The sequence below is a fragment of the Melozone crissalis genome, unplaced genomic scaffold (genome assembly GCF_028551555.1).
Source record: "Melozone crissalis strain CALT ecotype California unplaced genomic scaffold, PUWL_Pcris_2 ptg000014l_1, whole genome shotgun sequence".
In the NCBI taxonomy this organism is placed as follows: Eukaryota; Metazoa; Chordata; class Aves; order Passeriformes; family Passerellidae; genus Melozone; species Melozone crissalis.
In genome coordinates this window covers 6,861,304-6,880,762 of record NW_026535792.1, presented here as the reverse complement: position 1 = coordinate 6,880,762, position 19,459 = coordinate 6,861,304, and the positions used below count along the sequence as shown (strand labels likewise).

The 19,459-nt window shown below is 40.8% G+C and overlaps 1 protein-coding gene across 1 annotated transcript in view; it reads right to left on the bottom strand.

Moving 5' to 3' along the window:
• Positions 1-19,459, bottom strand: part of AGBL1 (AGBL carboxypeptidase 1) — a 248,017-nt gene that overhangs the window by 178,418 nt on the left and 50,140 nt on the right. Inside the window, exons 14-16 of the mRNA XM_054272993.1 lie at positions 18,344-18,431; positions 12,156-12,306; positions 9,055-9,208 (exon numbers count right to left, since the gene is read on the bottom strand). Coding sequence (XP_054128968.1) covers positions 9,055-9,208; positions 12,156-12,306; positions 18,344-18,431 — 393 coding nt within the window. The remainder of the gene's footprint in view (positions 1-9,054; positions 9,209-12,155; positions 12,307-18,343; positions 18,432-19,459) is intronic.

Sequence of the window (19,459 nt, the reverse complement as noted above, 5' to 3'; positions counted from 1 at the left end):
AGCTTTTCTGGAACAGAGAAGGAAAAAATGTTCAACCAGAAACAAAAACTGCTCTCTGAGATGGCAGGAGTGGTTGTGTGGGTCTGACAGCAGCTGGTGCATGTGCTACACCCCCTGGGATTTCCAGCCACACATTACTCTTCCACAAGGCCACTCTGCCAGCTGTCCTGCTCCCAACTCTCTGATCACAGCTTGCCTAGCAGTTATCAATGAGGAGGTACAACCAAACAGAAAGGAGAACAAATGGTCACATCTCTACTGCTAGAAAATGATAATTTCTTACCTTACAGAAGGCTTGAACCTGAGGAGCTTCTTACTGACCTTTCAATTCTGTGAGCGAGAGTGGTTCACAGACTGCCCCACTAGCCACACCTTCATCAGTACCGACCAGAAACACCTGCTTTATTTAACACAGGTGTCCAAACCCAACTGCCTTCACGACAACCCACTTCACACATCACCAGGTGCTCCAGACCTTCTGATTTGAGCAAAAACAGCCGCCCTGTGTAATATGACACCTGACCAGCTGGGCAATATTGTGGCCAGATGAAGGAACCCCTTCCTGACCTTGGCTTTCACCTTGAGGCACAAGCACTGACTCTTCCCACCTTGGTAAGCACATTGCTCCTATCAATGTTCAATCTCCAGTGACAGTCTGACCCTAAAATTATGTCCTGCCTCTCACAGCCCATCTCTGCCACTTTGAGGAGAGATTTACCTCAATTCAAAAGCTTCTCTGGCTGACTTACATAGTACCACAATGACCTTTCAGCACACGCACCACAGGACTAGAATTTATGGCCAGGCATGGGAAATGTGCCACTCACAGAAACACGCTGATTTGGGGGTTTTTTGTCACGCCATAATTTGGAGCTAATAATAGAAACCCAGTAGAAATTTAATGCTTTTTCACCATTTTAGGCAGAAAGAGCTGCCTGGGGGCTCTCCTGGGCTGTGTTTCAATATCTTGATTGGCCATTGGAAACACAACACCTGCAGGTTTCTCACAAACTATTTCCACCTAAGGGAGTAAAGATTATTTTTTTGCCTTTCTGTTAAGGCAAGAATTTGGGCAACATAGCACTCCTATAGAATCTTGCACATCAACTGCAATGAGAGCTGGTCCTGGGGTGTTGGAAGACAGGCAAGTTCCAAGCAGCTGCCAATAAATTTCCAAAGCAATATAAGAATTACATACAAGCAAACCATTTTCAGTTTCATTGATAATTTTCAATGCCTTGTAGCAAAAATACAAGTAGTACCACACTCCTGTGAGAAGACCCTTCTGAGGCTCTTGACAAACCAATCAAGAAATAAAATAATTATGACTAAGATATGCTAATTTAGATTTTCAAGATGTTTAATTCATTAGTGCATCAGAAAAGGCTGTTATGTTTTGGAAGTCTGGAGGATTGCCAGCCTTAAGCTCTACTGAGAGAATCATAGAATATCTTGGGTTGGAAGGGACCCACAAGGATCATCAAGTCCAACTCTTGATGTTCAAGCTCAAGTCCATACCAACCAAGAAGATATTGATAACTTATGTTCCAGAAAGTTCTGCCTTGAATCAGAATTTTTTTTCTCTAGAAAGGACATGCAAATGTTATAAAGGTTATATATCTCTTGGGGCAGAAATAAGACTGTTCCAAATCAAAGATGGAAAGGCAGCTGAACAAGTGCTGAAAAAAGTGCTACAGAATTTTCTACTCTATCCCCTAAGCAGAGGATGGCTTAGAAAAAATATCAAAATTTCAGAAGGAATCTTATATTTAAAAAATGCAGAACATGGCAGCTGAATGAAGAATACTACAAATAATCTCATTTAAGGTGCTTATTCTGCCATCATGCTGCATTAGGCAGAGGGTGGGACAGAATGAGAGATTACCCTAATATTTACTCTTTGCTAAAAACACTGTGATTGTCTATGCTTCAAAGCCCAGTTTCAGCATCCTCGTTCAGTGTTTTCTGTCCATTCCTTGCTGCCTTGACTACTGGAATTCAATATATTAATATGTATTTTGCCAAGCTCACAGAAGGCTGACCACAGTATCAAAGCTGTTTTGGGAGAGTTGGCTCCACCAAACGCTGGGATTCAAAGAGCATTTGATACATCATGAAAAATACTGGCCTCAGCCTGCAGACAACCATGTGTCTGTCTCACAAATTTCATATTCCATTCAACCAGCTTCCATCTTTATGGCAGCAAGCTGGATAACTCAAACAGGAGCATAGTTTTGCAGAAATTTGTCTGCTCTTTTTGCAAGGAGCTGCCAATGCTGTTGTGACTGGGATACCAGAAAGAAAAAGTAGATGTTTGAAATTGAAAGGCAATCTTGAGAAAAATTTCAGCACAGACCATCAGTGTTGCATAACTGGACAGCTTTGCTTTGGCTTCAGAAACTTGAGAAACTGTCTATTCAAGTGGGAAAAAACCACATATTCTCAATTCTGTAATTATTTAGCACTGTAGAACACATGACAATTTTATTCAGCCTTTCTTCACTGCTGCATTAAAACAGGATAACAGTTTTCACAACAGCTGACTCTTCCTGTCACCAAAAACAAAGTGTTTGGTACAAAGTGAGAGAGAAATCAGCACCTCTGCCTGGCAACCCTGCAAATTAGGAGAAAATCTTCAAATCAAAAAAAATACAAAGACACAAACCTCATTATTGCAGATGCAAGCCTAAAGAAAAAATGTTTTTCTCCAGTGTTCCATAATCATCTCAATCAATTTCTATACACAGTAAAATCTGTTCACTTTTAACTATAATCACAAATAAAGAGAAGAGATAGAGAACTGATGAAAGCAAAAAAGCAGAACAGGTCTGTAAATGGAATACTTGAAGGAAATGTAATGTTGGTGGACACTTGCTGCATAAGATTGCAATTTGGTCCACATTGAGTACCTAGGAAGCTACAGAAACAGTCTGTCAGAGACAACATCATCTGTTCCCATTCAGTGGAAATGCCACCTAATGGGGGAGCCCCCAAGGAGCAGGGGCTTTCTTCAGTGCTTGGTTTCTCTCCTGAGGTTTTCACCAACAGCAGCAATGGCTCTTTCTTCTTATATGACATACCACTGTGGAGTTGTCATTATAAAAGCCTATCAGACCTTCCCACAGAAAGCAGTCAGCAGCCATACAGCTCTGGGGGGGGTGGATTGTTCCCCGTTTGGCTGACATGTGTGACCTGAGGGTCCATGAGCCGTGGCTGTGCTGTGTGCACATGTGCTGGAGGCAGCGTCACACGCACTAACAGCGAGGAGCAGATGTGCTCGCTGGTGTGAGCTGCTTCCAGCCAGCACCATGCCAGGTTAGCACTCCAGATGAATTGCTACAGGCAGCCCTTCTGCCTGCTGAAAAGATCATTACCAATCAAAGCAGGTTGTTCTACCTCCTTATTTTAACACTATTAGATGAGAGCTTCCTTTAAGGAGTGCAGCTTCCTTTGGGGCCGACTGACTCCAATAAGGTGTTGAACTAATTTGGTCCCTGTTTCACTAGGAGATGTGTCATCTCCAGGTCTGAAAAAGTTATTCAAGAGAGCTTGAGCCTTTCATAATTAACATGCAACACTGGTTGCCACACGGGGAGCAGGCACAGTTATAATAACTCTGAGTCAATAATTCATAAACTATAATGCATTATTAATCAATTATTGAGGCCTGAATTACATTTAATGAGATTAAGCTGATTGGAGCACTAAGCTGTTTGAGTCATATTGATTTAATCAATGTGCTTAATTAAACTGTGTACATTTTCCACATGATCATTATTTCCCAGTATCCTGCATAAGTGGCCCCTGCAACTCACATCCTCTGCTGTTCTTTGCTCAGGAATTGCTCTTTGCTGCAATTTATATTTAAAGGTAAAGGGCTTGTTTCTTCCTAAGAAAAGATCAAAGTTGCAAAACAACCATCTAAATAGCTTATACAAGCAAATTGAGAAATGTTAGAATAGTTTTCCCAGGAACTGTGTCTTTTTTATTCTGTAGGCTTAAGATGACACCAGGTAAAAACACCTCATTAGTCTCACTTTATCCCTCATTCCAGCTCCAGGAGCATCTGCAGATTCAATGGTATGAGCATTCTACCATATCTATCCCAAAAACATTACTCTATCCTTCTTCAGAAATATGCCTAGACAAAAAATGTGCTTCAGATCCCCAGGAGACTACATTTAAGATAAGCAGGTGTCATTATCTCTTTTTGACAGTATTCATAATGGTTTCCTCAGCCATGCATAAAGAGGACATATGATGACAGAAGAGCAACTCAAATTGACAGATATTACAGATGTAAATGCATTTTCTAGTGTCATTTTTGTTTAATTTCCCTCACCTCTTCTGCTAATTATCTGGGACAATTTGGGTTAACTTTAAACCACAAAATTCAGATCTATAATGCTACCCACGGCTAAAAGAATACTCATTAGGTGTGTTGACTCTGGAACACACATAACACACTGAATAATCACTATTATTAATGGGGATGACAACAGTACAACCAGCCATGAAGAGAGTTGTGCAATTCCTTTGGGGCTGTTTGAGTCATTACTCTGTGTTAGCACTAACCAGAATGGCACTTACACTACATCACCTCTCAGAGGTGTCCTGCCCCTTCCCTCCTCTGACTAAAGGTGAGAGCAAATCCACCCCAACTCAGGTTACAGCCAGGAAATACCTCCTGAAAAACATTCACATGGCAGTGTAGAGTGTACGCTGTTCTTTTCTGACCAAACATTTTGCTTTTAGTGGTTTAAATTCCACCACTCTGTTAACATTAGCAACATATCAGTGTCCTTTATTTCTTAACAAGAATACAATTTTATCATTGCCTGTGTGTCAGTGTTTAGATATTTTCCTTACACTTCTTTGAAGAGTTAATCTGTCCATTTGCTCTGTCACAACAGTATCCTACTGCTTGCAGGGTCTACTCAGCTGTCTGCCAGGGAGTTTAGTGGAGTTACACACTGCACACAGGCATAAATAATACTGTGAATTAAGAGTTTGCAAACTATTACTGAGTACACATACATGCTGCTAACACTGCCTTCACTGGGCTCTGTGTATGTGGCAAACAAGAAAATCAGAGCTCTGCAAACACCTATTAATTCATCAAGCAAGGAGCTGGCACCAAGATTTGGAAGCTTTTTGTTTCTGCATTCATTTGAGAATACTCTGAAAGACATTGAGAATTGCTCTCCCTTCAAAAGTGCCTTTAGCTCTCATCAGGCAGACCTAACATAGCCAGAAATAAAGTCAGAATAATTTTACATTTATCACAACACCATGGAGGATATTGCACTTAGAAAGGGTATTAAAGATATCTGTACTAGCTGGATGCTGAGTATTCTCCATCTGATGGCAGGAAGGGAAAGTGTAAAGTTAAACAGCAACCACAAAAAACAAAATAGAGCCTCTCAGTCTCTATTTGTTCAAGTCTATGGAGCTGCAAAGCCCAGCAGGGACCACTGACCAGCCCAGGAACCTATAGACATGGATCAAGTCTGAGTGGAGATTGTGTGATTGTAACTGAGTGGTTGCAGGAATCAGAGTAAAAGCACAGGAAGCCAAAGAGTTTTCACCTCATTCCTTTCTGTCTTCATATCAATTTCAGAACTGAACATTTAATAAAGAATTATTCAGTACACCACCATTATATAAAGGGCAGATATAAAGAGTGGAAGGAGAAAGGAGCCTAAAGTGAACATCAAAGCCTCACCACACAAACAAGGCATAATGAAGGAGAGAAGTAGCCCATTTTTCTTCCCTGCAGCATGGCTTGTGCTTCCTATTAATAAGGTGCACATTAATAAATTTAACTCAGACAAATTTAACCATCCTAGGACCACATTAATCAAAAGCCTGACAAGAGCAATCTGAAAGAGTTGAGGAAGGAAAGCAAAGCACAGCTGACACAGAGGATGCCGTGCCCTCACTCTCCCTGAGCACTTCTAATACAAAATATTTCCATTGCACTCCAACCAGGCAGATCCTGCTCTCTTTCCAGTGCTCCTCATCCACCCTGTGCCTCTTTATCTGATGTTTCATTATCTGTACGTGTCTATACTTGAGAAAGATTTAGACTATTTCAGTATGATCCATGTGCAGGAACTACAAAGTCCTGGTGAGACTTGTGCCACTGGCATTGCTGAAAAGAAACTCTCAAGGTACAGATTAACACATGTAACAAAGGCAACATAACTTTGACAGGAAATCAAAATTACTATAGCTCATGAAAACTCTGCATTGGCCTGAACCAGAAGCAAAAGCAAGAGCTGTCCATTTTTATTCATTATCTATGTGCCAAGTTCCCCAGTGCTGGAGCTCCACATTCCTTCTCAAGCTGAAATACCCATGGAGAATGTACATAGCCATGGGATTTATTGCAGGGAAATCCTCCACCCTTTGGTCTCTTCATATTTAGCTCTAAGTTGTTGCTCTTGAGTTATGTTTTTAGCATGGAAAACATTGACAAACAGGTCCTTCCATCAGCCAAAACACTTCACAGAAAGATGGGTATGTCATACAAAATGAGGAAACTGAGAAGTAACTGCTGATCAAAGCAACACAAAGCAGCACAAATTAGACTAAGTGCATCCCCAAAAGCCATAATTATCCAAGCTACTCAAACAAAATAAGCACATACATGATTATTCAGATTTGCCCACAGGCATCCCCACAGCATAAAACATGGTGTGCTGCCTTGCTGTTCTTTCACTTGATAAAACAATAAATATTTTCATCACTTAAGAGTATTGGTGTTTACTTTTTCAGTCTTGAAAACTTGAGTGAAACTGCGTTGCCTTGACAATGTCTTTCCTCCTGAAAAACTCTTTCAGGTTGGACAACTGGGGTTTCTTCATGTTCTGTTTTGATTTCCATGGGCTCATGGATAGGAAGTCTGCAATCTTATTGTTTTGCAAGGCTTCAGAGGAAGGGTTTAGTGGCACAGGATTTCATGGCATTTCAGGGAGAACTACAAGCTCCCACTGGCTTCAGGTACTACCACAAGGCATGAGATATTTATTTCTATTGAAAATAAAGAGGACTTAAGCCACATAATTGGGATTTGAACCTAGGTGCAGTATATTAAACAGACTGAAACATTTGAAAAAAGAATCTGTCCAAATTATTCATGGATGCCTTATGAATCTTTCAGCAAACCTGGGCTGAATAAGCAAGCCAAGCCTTGTCTATGCAGACAGGTTAACAACCTTTGAAAACCTGCCAGGCTCTCTTCTAACACTGCAAGAAGGAATCTAATTTACTCTGAGAATACAGTGCTACAGAAAATGGCCTTGCCTTCCAACATGGTCACATTTATATCTCAGTACTTTATTGAATTATTTTTTATTTGCTTTCCTACCACAAAACACTCCTTTCAGAAAGTTCTTTCAAAATCAAAAGAGCAAAAGTCAAGTGTTTAGGATGACTCCTCATGTGTCTGACTCACTCCAAGCCCTTGGTTAGATAAACCCAAATGTTAGCTCAGTTTTTGCTTTGTACCACCATTGGAAAGGGCTTCTCACTTGGGCATAAAATCTTGTTCACTGCAGGCCTCTTCCAGATGGCTCCAATCCTCAAATAAAATATTCCAACTTACTCTCCAGGTGCCCCCTTGAGACCTTCAGCCATGAGGTGTCAGCAAATAACACCTGACCAGGTGATCACTGCTGTGTGCCATAGGCTGCTTTAGGTAACCAAACTCCTCCTCCCCAACTCCCACCCATTGGTTTTCTGTCATCCTTATCATGGGAAAAAGGGCTTAAGGGCAGGAATTCTCTCTTCAAGCCAGGCATGGATAGCCCCAATTAAAACTGTGCATGCAGATTATAAACTCCCCATGTAGCCTGTACTTGGCTATTTTGCTTTAGTATTTCAACCAAGAAAAGCATGTTCATGATACAAATTTGCTAATCCAAGGTAAATGCTGAATTCACAATCAAGTTATTACTGTAAAAAGGTAAGAGCTGAGGATGATTACACTATAATGTCAGCATAGCTGCAGTCACTCTGCTCTAAACTGGGCCAAAAAAGATAGTAATAACTTTCACCAACTCTCATATTTCAAGTCCCTTTTAGTTTAGAAGAAGTCTGCAATAAGAACTGTGGTTCATGTCACAGAATCCCTTTGGAATCTTCTAGCCTAGTACTTAAGTGAGGCAATAAAAAGTATTCAGTTAACATCTAAAAAGATTTTAAGATAATTTAAATATCCACAAGCCTCAAAGGTCTCAACCTGTGTTATGTTTGAAGAGATTAAAAAAAAAATAAATCACTGTACACCTTGTTTCTGCTTTTAGAAAAAAAAAAAATCAACCTACATATAAGTAGTTAATGATTCAGGCTCTAAAATCAAAGCTAACCTAATGCAATGCTAATCAAAATCTTAACACTTGCTGTTGAGTTACAGAAACATGCAAATCTTAATCTTGTTCATCAGGGCCACTGAAGGTCCAAATCTTTGGCTCTCACAATGAGAAATAATCAGCTCTAGATATAAAATGGCAATTATAACATTTACTATTAAACAGAACATAATCAGTATGGTCTCAGACAGAATGCAAAGAGATATACTGTGTCCAGATGGATGTACTGGGCACACTGCAGGAACTGGAATTTCACCAGAAGACTTCAATTGCTGGTCCAGCTTGGAATGAGTTATCTTGGTTTTGGTTTTTCTTAATTTAAGACTTCAAAATACATAAAAATTTTAGTAGAAAACATAAAATGTTTTAAAAATCTTGTTGAATTAGTTATTTCACAGTTTTTTTTCTCTAGGAAATAGTTTATTTTGAGCTTTTCAAATGTTTTACATCATTGAAGAGAAATTAGAAGTACAAAATGGCATCAGTTCTCCTCCCTCTTCCATGCAAACCTGTAATTTTTAAAGAGCATCATAATTGGCTCTTCCTCATATTTATATTCCTGTTTCCAAAATGAGAAAGACAAGAAAATCAGCGTGCTCACAAAAGAGGTTGTTATTGTCACTGCTGACATGAGCACAACTCACCAGCATCTCTTTTAATGCTTCATTGGGCTACTTACAGAACTGCTCCAGGTCATCTCTGTTTTTAGACTCAGGCATGGCAGTGATTGTGAGCAATGGGCATGGATTTCCTCCCAGAGTCTGGCAGAGTGTCTGCTGCCTCCAGTAAACCTTCCTAGGGTTCCTGTTTTGTTCCAGGATATCAAGATGGGACTGAAAAAGAAGCAAGGAGGCAGATTTATAAAGGAGTTCACAGTCTATAAAACCTGATTTTATTCCACTAGCTGTATATTATTTTTGATACTAATTTCATATCTTGCTAACTTCCCAGCTGCTCTCTTTTGCCGGTTAATATCAGCACCTTTTACATCCCACAAATATGCACAAGCCATTCACAATGCATCCCAGTTCACTGAAGCTGCACAGAATATTTATTCTTATATCATTATCTACTTGAGGATGTCCCTTTTTATTGCAGAGAGGTTGGACCAGATGACCTTTAAATGTCCCTTCTAGCCCAAACTATCCTGTGATTTTGCCTGAACAGTTCCTAGGTGCTTTTGTTAGCATAATGAAATTTCTATACATGCATGAAATCCAAAAGAGAAGCATTTACTCTTTATATTTTAATAAGGGTTTTGTAGAAATGTGAGAAAACTCACCACTTTTGAACATTTACAGAATTGATTGCCTAGCTGTCAAGCACATGCCAGTGAAACTCAGTGACAAATCCATATCAGAGGCAGCCAAAAAGTTTCTACCGAAACAACATTTTGTACAATCAGTAGTGGGAAATTTGAAGAGTGCCTTTCCAAGAAGTTATTTAAAAAAGGGAGATTTTTCCCCCCACCCCCCCCCCCCCCCAAAGTTTATGACAGCTTTAAATAATTCTAAAGACCAACAGCTTCTTGAGAAATTTGAGGAAAAGAACTGGCAGCTCAGAAGAAAGAGTTTTTGGAGCAAAATTCCGATCGGCTCATTAGACACGGAGCCACTTGTCACCCACACAGCAGATGCAGTGTGGCTCTGTCTGTCTGTCTGCAGTGCAGCTGAGGACGGTCAGCACTGCCCCTGAGGGCTGGTGCTGAGTGCTGGGCAACACCAGTTGTCCCCCAGTTGGTGGGAATAGGTGCAGTGAGCACACTTGTGCTCACAATAATTAAAATATTTCATTTCACTCAGCGACCCTCACAGGGCGAGGGCTTGTCTCTAGGAGTCAGGGTTCAATTTTAATCTACATTTATGGGACACCACGTCCCTGTTTTATCAAATCTTGGAGCTCACCATGTTTCAGACTGCTTTCTCAGCATTCAAATAGAGCCATGTAAACGCAGAACTGAAATTTATAGTTAGCTATGTTATAAAACAATTAAAATACAGCTCTATAAAGTAAATTCAATTATTAAATGCATTTTACAGTCTCACGTAGATACTGAGAACTCAATATCATCATTTACTTATGTTCCTGGTAACCAGTGAAACTTAATTGGGTATAGCTACCACAGAGATTTCAGCTAGATATCAAAACAATTAATACTGTGATGTAAAAATAGATAAATTACTGTTCATAAAAGAAATGTAATTACTAATGGACAAGAAGTAATGAACTGCAGAGTACATCCAGTTCAAATAGGATTCTGTAATATTTCCTGCAAATATTCCTATAACCATTAAATATATATTTAATGATATTTAAAAACATTTTCAAATTACGAACTCTATATACAAGTTTATCTTCTCCCCCAAAGCACTATGTCTTTAATTGAGCCCTTGGGTTTATAACAGTTTTAATTTATTATTGATATGTAAAACCAACGCATTTCACCAGTGGACAAATGCTTTAAAATGCAATCTACTGATGCACAAACCTGATTTAGTTTATTTACTGTGGAAATAAAAGTAAAATGAAGATGTGTATAGTGCATCACTTGACATTTTAAATTGGCCCAAGCAAAAAAGCCTTTCAGAATTATTAGAAGTAGTGATTTTGCTTTCGCTAGAGCTGGACATGACAATCTATCAGCCTTTTCCACCCATAATTCCCATTTACCAAACTTTATGGTCCTTATTGTGTCCGAGTTCATTTAAACTTTTCCTGGGGCAAAATTCCCTTTAACTTCAATGAGCATTTTATTTGAAGAGAAACTGAAATACTTAAAGACCTGGTCCTGGCAGCCTAGGAATAACATCTTTTTCATCTCTATTCTATTCACTCAGGAGCAGGTGAGATATTCAGTCATTCCCAGAGCACACAAACTCTCCGAGTCTCTCTTGCTTTGTGCCAGCAAAAGATAGAAATCAATAACAGTAAAATAATGATGAAGCACTGCATTTATGTGAAATGTGTGGTGGTGAATAAGCCCAACCAATTCTTCAGTACTGCATCTCTTTTTTACCCTGCAGACTGTAGATATTTGTGCCTTCAGGGCTAAAGGTCAGACCCCACCACTGGAGAATACACTCTTCCCCAAGGAACTTTAGGAGTAACTGGCAAGGAACTGATAAGAAGTGAGCTGACAGACATATTTTGGACTGAAGGCTGGACTGGCCTTCCCCCAGATATTGGAAGCAGTTTCTTTGAATGTGTATAATGGGATGCAAAACAGTTGACAAGAGGCTTTCTTGAGTGGGAATCAATCCAAGCCCCACTCTGCTGGTGTGACAGGCAGCACAGTGAGTCCTGGGGGAGGACACTGTTCCCTGGAAAGCACAGCCTCCAAAATCTGCTTGTGGCAAACTGATGTCATTATAAAAACCACAGTGACCTCAAACTCCACCAGCCCACACCAGCATGTATTACCCAAAATGTGTTGACAATGGAAAGTGAAGTGAGAAGGGAGGGGAACTGATTTACTGGAACTGTGTGGTTTCATTTGCAGTAGCATTATTCTCATCTTTAGCATCAAAGCAAAGCTACTCCCAGAACTATTCATTTCACTTCTTTCATCCTATCTCCTCTTCATCAATTATAGAGGAAGCACATTGGATGCATTTCCCACAAAATTCCCTTACCATCCACCCCTTTCCACAGAAGAGGCTGTGGAAAACAAACCTGTGCCCAGAAAAAAAAACTTGGTACAACTCAAAAACTAAATTTATGCTGCGGAGTTGTATTCTTTTAGTTTCTTTACTGACAGCACTGGTGGGAGTGTCACATTACCATCATTGTGGAGTAGGTGTAGGGGTAGTGGTAGGCCAGGTAGCAGACATCATCTTTGTGAGGGAACTTGATGCTGAAGGTGAGGGTGTAGTAGAACCTTCTCCTCACACCTCCTCCTCCTGCAGCTGCACTCCTGCAGCGGTAATGGTTTCTGCAAGGAGAGAAAGAAGAGGAAAGTAAATATTTTTCACTTCTAGATGTGCATTTGAAGCAGCCATGGGAAAAATAAGCATTTAGAGAAGCATCCGCACAACAGGACACAAAGCCCAGCAGGGAGTTGGGAGGCAGAACTGCACGTGGCAGTGCAGGGCACTGCCAGTCACAGGCTACTGAGGGATGGGAGCACTCTCCTTGGAAAATAAAATCCATTAATGCTTCGTTTTGTAAAGATGCAAATAAAGAAGCAGTCAGCTAATAGTAGCTCATATAGCAGAGTCCAGACATATTTAAACTATGCATTCAGCTAAAACTGCTGTATTTCTTCAGATATCCACATTATCTTGCTCAGAGAGGCAGGTTCTTATTCACAGCCCTGAACAATGCCATAAGAAAATATTCTGCAAAAAGCCTGGAGATTTAGAAAATATGAATACCTTACCAAACCAACTATTCAGCTCCACCACAGGAAAAAAAAAAAGATATTTCAGGAATAAAAATAAATAATAAACAGGACATGCATAAATATGTTTCAAATGCCATCAAAGGCTTAGAAGAAAGAACAGAGTGGGTTTGGGTAGAGACTGGGCATGAAAGAGAAGCGACTTGGTGCAGATTTTCCAGTTGTGACCAACCCAAAAATTCTTCTTTGCAACCCTCTTTTTTTGCAGATTTGACCCTCTCCCTCTCAGAGAACAGTGAGGACTAGCTGCTCCATAGAAAACAGGGAGCTGAGTTTGACATGGAAGCCGGAAGAGCAGAGAACTCTTCAGGCAGGGTCATCTCCCACAGCCCCTGATCAGGGCATGCCTGGGGACAGCAGAGGAGCTCAGCCACAGGTTCAGATCATCAGACAAGGTTGTGGTGGTGGGGCAGGTCTGGGACCATCCATCAGGTCCCTTCATGGGTCAGGACCCAGATCAGGACGTGCAGCACAGCAGGGACACAGCAGTGACACAGACTGAGCTGGAGCCTCGCCACAGCAGAGCTCTGGGTGAGGCTGGTCAGCACTGACAGGGTCTAAGAGAGCGCACAAATCCCTGACACTGCCTTCAGTAAAACTGCAAATCTCCTAACAAGCTCCTCAGTCTAGTGTCAGGAGCTGATCTCTTGCAGGAGACTTACTCCGATGAAGAGATGACTTCAGGCTGAGCAGGAAAGTTTTCTTTCAGCAGAGATGAAGTGACAAATCATGCACTTTAGGGAGAAGCCTCAGAGCAAATTGCATCCATAAGTACATTTCAAACAATATTTTTCCCACATTGCACCAATTATGCTGTTGCCAAACCTTCTGATTCTGAAGGACTGTGAGGTTTCTTTGACAAATGTTATCATCAATGTTGCATTAAAATGCAAAATAGAAGAGGCAACCAAAAGATGCAATTTCAACTCCTGAATTTTACAATACTAGTTTATTTTACTGCTGTTCATTTTTATTCAAAGGGGTGGAGAGAAAAGATAATTATTCTTGTCAAATTCTCCAAAATAATCAGCTCTTTTTCATAAGGGAGAGACAATACAATGCTGCTGGGTTTGCACTTGAATTCAATAGTTAGGAACATGTGGGGTGAGTGATACCAACTGGATCAATAGATAGTGCAGGAACACTGAGTCACAGTGGCAACCTGAAAAGGCTATGATTTTATTCTCAGTTGAACCCTTTACCCCAACATTTCTTTTGAAAATAAAGCACCTTAATATTGGACAAAGACTAAAAGAGAAAAAAAAATCCAATAAACCCACAAATGTAGAAACATGAACTTAGCATTTATATATGTATTTCACTGGATCAAGGGTTAAAGTCTGGTGTCTTTTTGAAGTCAGAATAATGACATTTAATATAGTTCCTGGTAATTTTGACAATGAAGGATAATTAAAAACCATTTCCTGCATGGTGCAGAAGGAAAATGCTCACCTTCATAGCCTCTATTATACTCGAGGCCACTTGGAAGGTTAGATCACCTTATTCATAAAGTGTGGTCACAAAAGTGCTGAATTCTTCCAATTCCTCCCCTCCAAGTTGACATTTGTAGTTAGAGGTGTGGGAGGAGAAGGTCTTTGCAAGCAAATACTGCCTAAATATCTGACATAGACATTATTCCCACCTGTCCTTAACACTCCTGAGTAAAGGCTTCTCCCTCTGTAGTTTGTAATTCTGCAGACAAGTGTCCTCTCCTACCTCAAACAGCCACTTTAACCCAGGGGTTTTGCAGCAAGAGACACCTCTGACCTTGATGCCACACTGGTAGCTCAGTATTGTACACGATGCCCAGGGCAGGGATGCTCTCACAGCACTGCTCAGCAGCACATTTCATCATCCTTGTCCCCAGCATCTCTGCTGTTCCACCCAACTAGCCACCCAGAAAAGACATTTCCAGACTTTTGAATCACTTCTTGACACCTGCTTCAATCCATAGCAAGCTATCTGGCAGTAACAGCGAGTTTACAGGTGGCTTTGGCTTCAATATGCTTCAGTCTTGCACTGAAAAGAAAAGCCCCTGTGTGTAAGCAGTGTAAATGATCATGTACTTTTGCTGTATATAATCTGGTCTCCTCACAATCCATCATACAAAGCAGTATAGCTCTGAATATTTTTGAAAGAAACCTAAAAAAATAACATTTTCCTCTGTGCCTCCCTCTCCTCCTACTGCTGTCAAGCCAAAATAACTCTGTTGCTTCCTTTCTCCTCCACCAGATTGATGCTTTTTAGTTCCTCACCACTTTTTCATCACAACACCCTACAATATCAGCATGGAGCCTAAAGTAACAAGCAAGGAAAAGGAAAGGAATAAAGGACTCTGGCAACATCTGCTCCCCACTACTTTATTTGTCTTCTCTTTCAAAAACATGTTGAAAGTCTCTCACGCTTTCTAGAAGCCAACATACTGGTTATTGGAGAGAAAAAAGAGACCCAAGTGTAGTTTTCTCAATGAACATGTAAGCTGTATCTACTGTGCCTTTCAGTCACTTTCTAGGAGTGAAATCACTTTGTTTGCTGCTGTCCTTCAGAAAAAAAAATGCACAAGCATTGTATTTCCAGCACAGCAGTGATGAAGAGTTAATTAATAATAATTATAATACTACTTATCTCTTACTCTGCAAGATAACTTTTTGAGCTTAAAAAAAAAATCTTTGCAAACACTATCTGATCAAAACATGCTTCCCCATTTATCTGTTCCATTCTTTGGGTGGCAGATAAGTGACTTTAATTTTCCACCCTTTGTAGGGGGGGAAACAGACATAGACAGGTGAAGCAGCCTGGACAAAGATGCAGGCAGGAAAGGAGCTGAGTCGTAATTCAAAAGCACCAAGTGACTCAGGAACAATATCTCTTGGACATCTGATCTTCAGACTTCCTATCTGTAGCATTTAGTACTGTAAGATACTAAATGTATTTTAGTACTAAATTACTATTTTAGTACTAAATGTATTTTAGTACTGTTGGATGATGGAATATGGCATTTTCAGCCTAGACTAAAATGGCCAAAGAAAGAATCAATATCCCAGACTTCTGGGCCACTTCAAAACAGAGTTCAAATGGAAAGTAAAATGTTTCTCCCTTCTAATCTGTTGATGTATTTCCTTGGTCCAAAATACCCCCCCACCTGGAGTTTGGTGTCCTCATTTTCCATGTCTGGACTTCTTTACATCTCTAAGTGTGGTTATTAAGTGCAAGACACTTTAGTGATGCCCTGATCAATACCATTAAAAGAAGTATCCAACAATTTACTGGGCATGGCTGTTATTTTGGGGTCTGCCACATTGGAAAGCAGAAAATGCACAACACAGTTTCCTTTCCAAAGGGCAAATCCGTGATAAGATATTTTTGTTGTCAATATTTCAGGCAGAATCCCAGCTGAAGTAGAATATTCCCATTGTGCCATTGAGGTGTTCAGTCACACTGAAAGGCCAGGTGCTCTCAGAGAGAGGCTGATGTCTCACCCTCTCACAGACATCATTAGAGCAGAGAAGTGACCTGCTAATGTAATGGTGTTTATTTCATCTAATGTTATTATAAAGATGCTGAAAAGGGAACACCTAATTCTGACATTGTTGTGATCATTAAACAGCCAAGTTTTTAGTGCTGATGTGAGAACAAAACACTCCATGTAGCTCATAACTATCTGACCTGACTACTGTCTGAAAAAGCTGGAGGTTAGATAATATGCTTAGAATGAGCCATGAAACCAAAGGCACAAGCACATTGTCACCAATTCAACACTCAGCTGCCATTATTCCTTAAATAATTTGCCAGAAAGGAATATTATTCAGTGCACAAAAGCTGCCACGACAGCAAGAGAATTAGATGATCTTATTGTAACTGCAACTGTTTATCATGGGTGTATCCTGCCACTTCACAGAAAGACAATAAAATAGAGCAGAAGTGTCACTCAGCTATTTTCTGACAAGAGCTCTGCACTAATATTCCCCACAACATAAAAACTCTTGTGAGACCTGTGAGGAAGGAACACAGTGACACAGCAGTGCCACAACATTCATCTTTATGAGTAAACTACCCCATCCATGGGGAAGATGAATGCCAGAGATCAGCCAACCTGCTTCACAGAGACATCTCACCAATGAGCTTTTCCTCCCCTGTCCTTCAGCTCAGAGGTGCCTCTCTGTAAAGGCCTTGCTGTTAAAGGCATGCCTGGATTCCTCTGTATTTTTCAAAGTGCATCACTATTTTCCCATATTTATTTAAAACTCCTGGTAAAAATAATTGGATGAGATTTCCTTCAAAATATGCAGCCTCACCTTAGGATATCCTGAATGGAACTTAAGCGAGCTCTTTCCCCAAAATACTGCCAGTGTGGTATCACTGTAGCAATCCCAACTCCTCATCTGAGACAAAGCCTGAGCAGCCCCAACTACACTAGTTTCACATTCCCTCCCTCCTATGACTTCTAATGACTGAGAATCTCTTTTATAATCACTGAAAGAAAAACATTAAAGTGTAAGTAGAGGTGAAAATGTATTTATGTGTGTGCATGCACATTCTTGTGTGTACAAAAATACGCGAGAACCAGGAACACACAATAAATGGGAGACAACAAGTACTTATCCTAGTTGATTATGTTGACATATAATTCAATGTACAGCTAGAAAACACAGAATATTCCAAATCAATAAAACAATTCTCTCATATATTCTGAACAAGAATCTGATTACAGGCTTAATTGCACAATCATGGCTTAATCTTGGAAGTCAGCTGCTGTTTAATCACTGCACAATAGCTGCCTTGCTAATGATATGGGAAGCCACTGCAATGGTATCCAGCATGAAAAGTCTGCCCATACTCAGAGCAGCCAGAGATTACAGGCATGGAAAGGGAAACCACTGAACCACATATGTGAGCTCTTGAGGTAGAAAAGATTAAGGTCAGGTGCATGAAGGTCAGCAAAGAGTACTTGAAACAAAAGAAAATAGCTACTCAAATTGCTGTAGGCAGATGCTAGGCTGAGAGAGGATAATCTGTGATAATGTCCTCCCCTGAAAAAAAAATTCCAAGAGAAATTGGGACGACTTCTGAGGCTCTGGCACGCTGCAAAAGCAGCCTGAAACAGGCAACTTGCCCTAATATCAGCGCTGAGCTTGTCAGGATTCCTTTACACCATTGTTGTATATTCAACCCATTCTTTGGGTCCTCAGCTCCTATATCTCTTACACAAGTCTGAGTATGCAACAGAAAAACAATGATCCCATCCAGCTCTTCCCTTCCCAGCCTGGGGAAAAAACAACTACACTAGTACTTTCCTTCTGGGTAAGGGAATTCTGTACATTCCCAGGCAACTAAAAGCAAATCTCACTCATGGCTATTGTCTGAGGGTGGAAGCACACAACACATTGAGCCAGCGCCAATTTACAGACATCTGAAACAGGGGGCACTGGTGGCATGAGGGCTCATGGCATCAGTGCACTTAACAGGAGCCAAACAGCAGAGAAAGGAAGGCACAAATGATCCACCAAAAGGAAGGCACAAATGATCCACCAAAAGGAAGGCACAAATTACTCACCAAAGGTGCACTTACTTGTAGTAGCAGATCTCCTGGCCTGCCCGAGTCCAGCGGGGCCTGCCCTGGAGAGCTTCCCTCACAGAGTACATGACCAGCTGCATGCCTGCAGAAAACAGGACAGGTTCAGATGATGTGACATCCCTGGATGGAAAACACAGGAGTGGGAAGGAAAAAGCTAAAGAAGAAGCATCATTATTTTGTCTGTGCTCTCTCTGCTGATAGTTTATGCAGAGTAAATACATTCCCCCAAAGCCCTGTGTGTTGTTCGGAGACAGCCATGTCTGCACAAAAAGTCCCTCCAGAAGAAATGAGCTGAATGGAGTTTATTAAAAAATAAATTATTCTTCTGGCCTTTGCAAACCATTTTGTTTACAAACAGAGGAAGGGAAGGAAAATAATATGAATCAAGGCATCAACAAGATCAGTAATTTGGTTAGTCTAATATTTTATGCTTGGCTGCACTATTATTGAACTCTTAATCCTACCATGGCATCAGAGATCTGTGGTGCATCCAGAACCCTGCCTTCCAAAATCAGCAAGCAAAACTACAAGGTTTTAAACTTACTATTAGTGCTAAATAACGCCTAAGCATCATAAATGCTGATAACAATAGCACCCATCTTTGTTTTGCATTATCCCAGATGATGACATCTTCCCGACCTCCCAAATATTACCATCCCATGCCCTGAGGGGCAAGGCTTTCTCTGATCTGAGTTGCACATCCATTACTCACAGCTCCATGAAGCCAGCCCACCTGCAGGGAGTTTTGGTATCAATTTCCTTGGCTGCACACACCTGCCTGCTCTTTAGGGCAGGGCGAGGATGCTGCCCTCCCCAGCAGAGCTCTGTGTGCAGGGGTCCCTGCCCAGGGGCTGCAGGCGAGGCTCCTGTCAGCAGCTCCAGAGGACCCAGCACAGCCACAGCTGTGGCACCACTTCTGTGAGAGCACATTTTAAAAAGAGAAAAATGCCCCCCCAAGTATTTTTGCATGTTGATAAGTTGCCCCCTGAGCCTTCTCTTGGCTGTTCTTGTGCTGAGGGGAGGTGATGCTTGAAAATCATTAATACTGATGACATATTTCCATTAACAGCTATTCAGTTCCATTCTTCCTTTGGGTTTCTCTGTTAAATT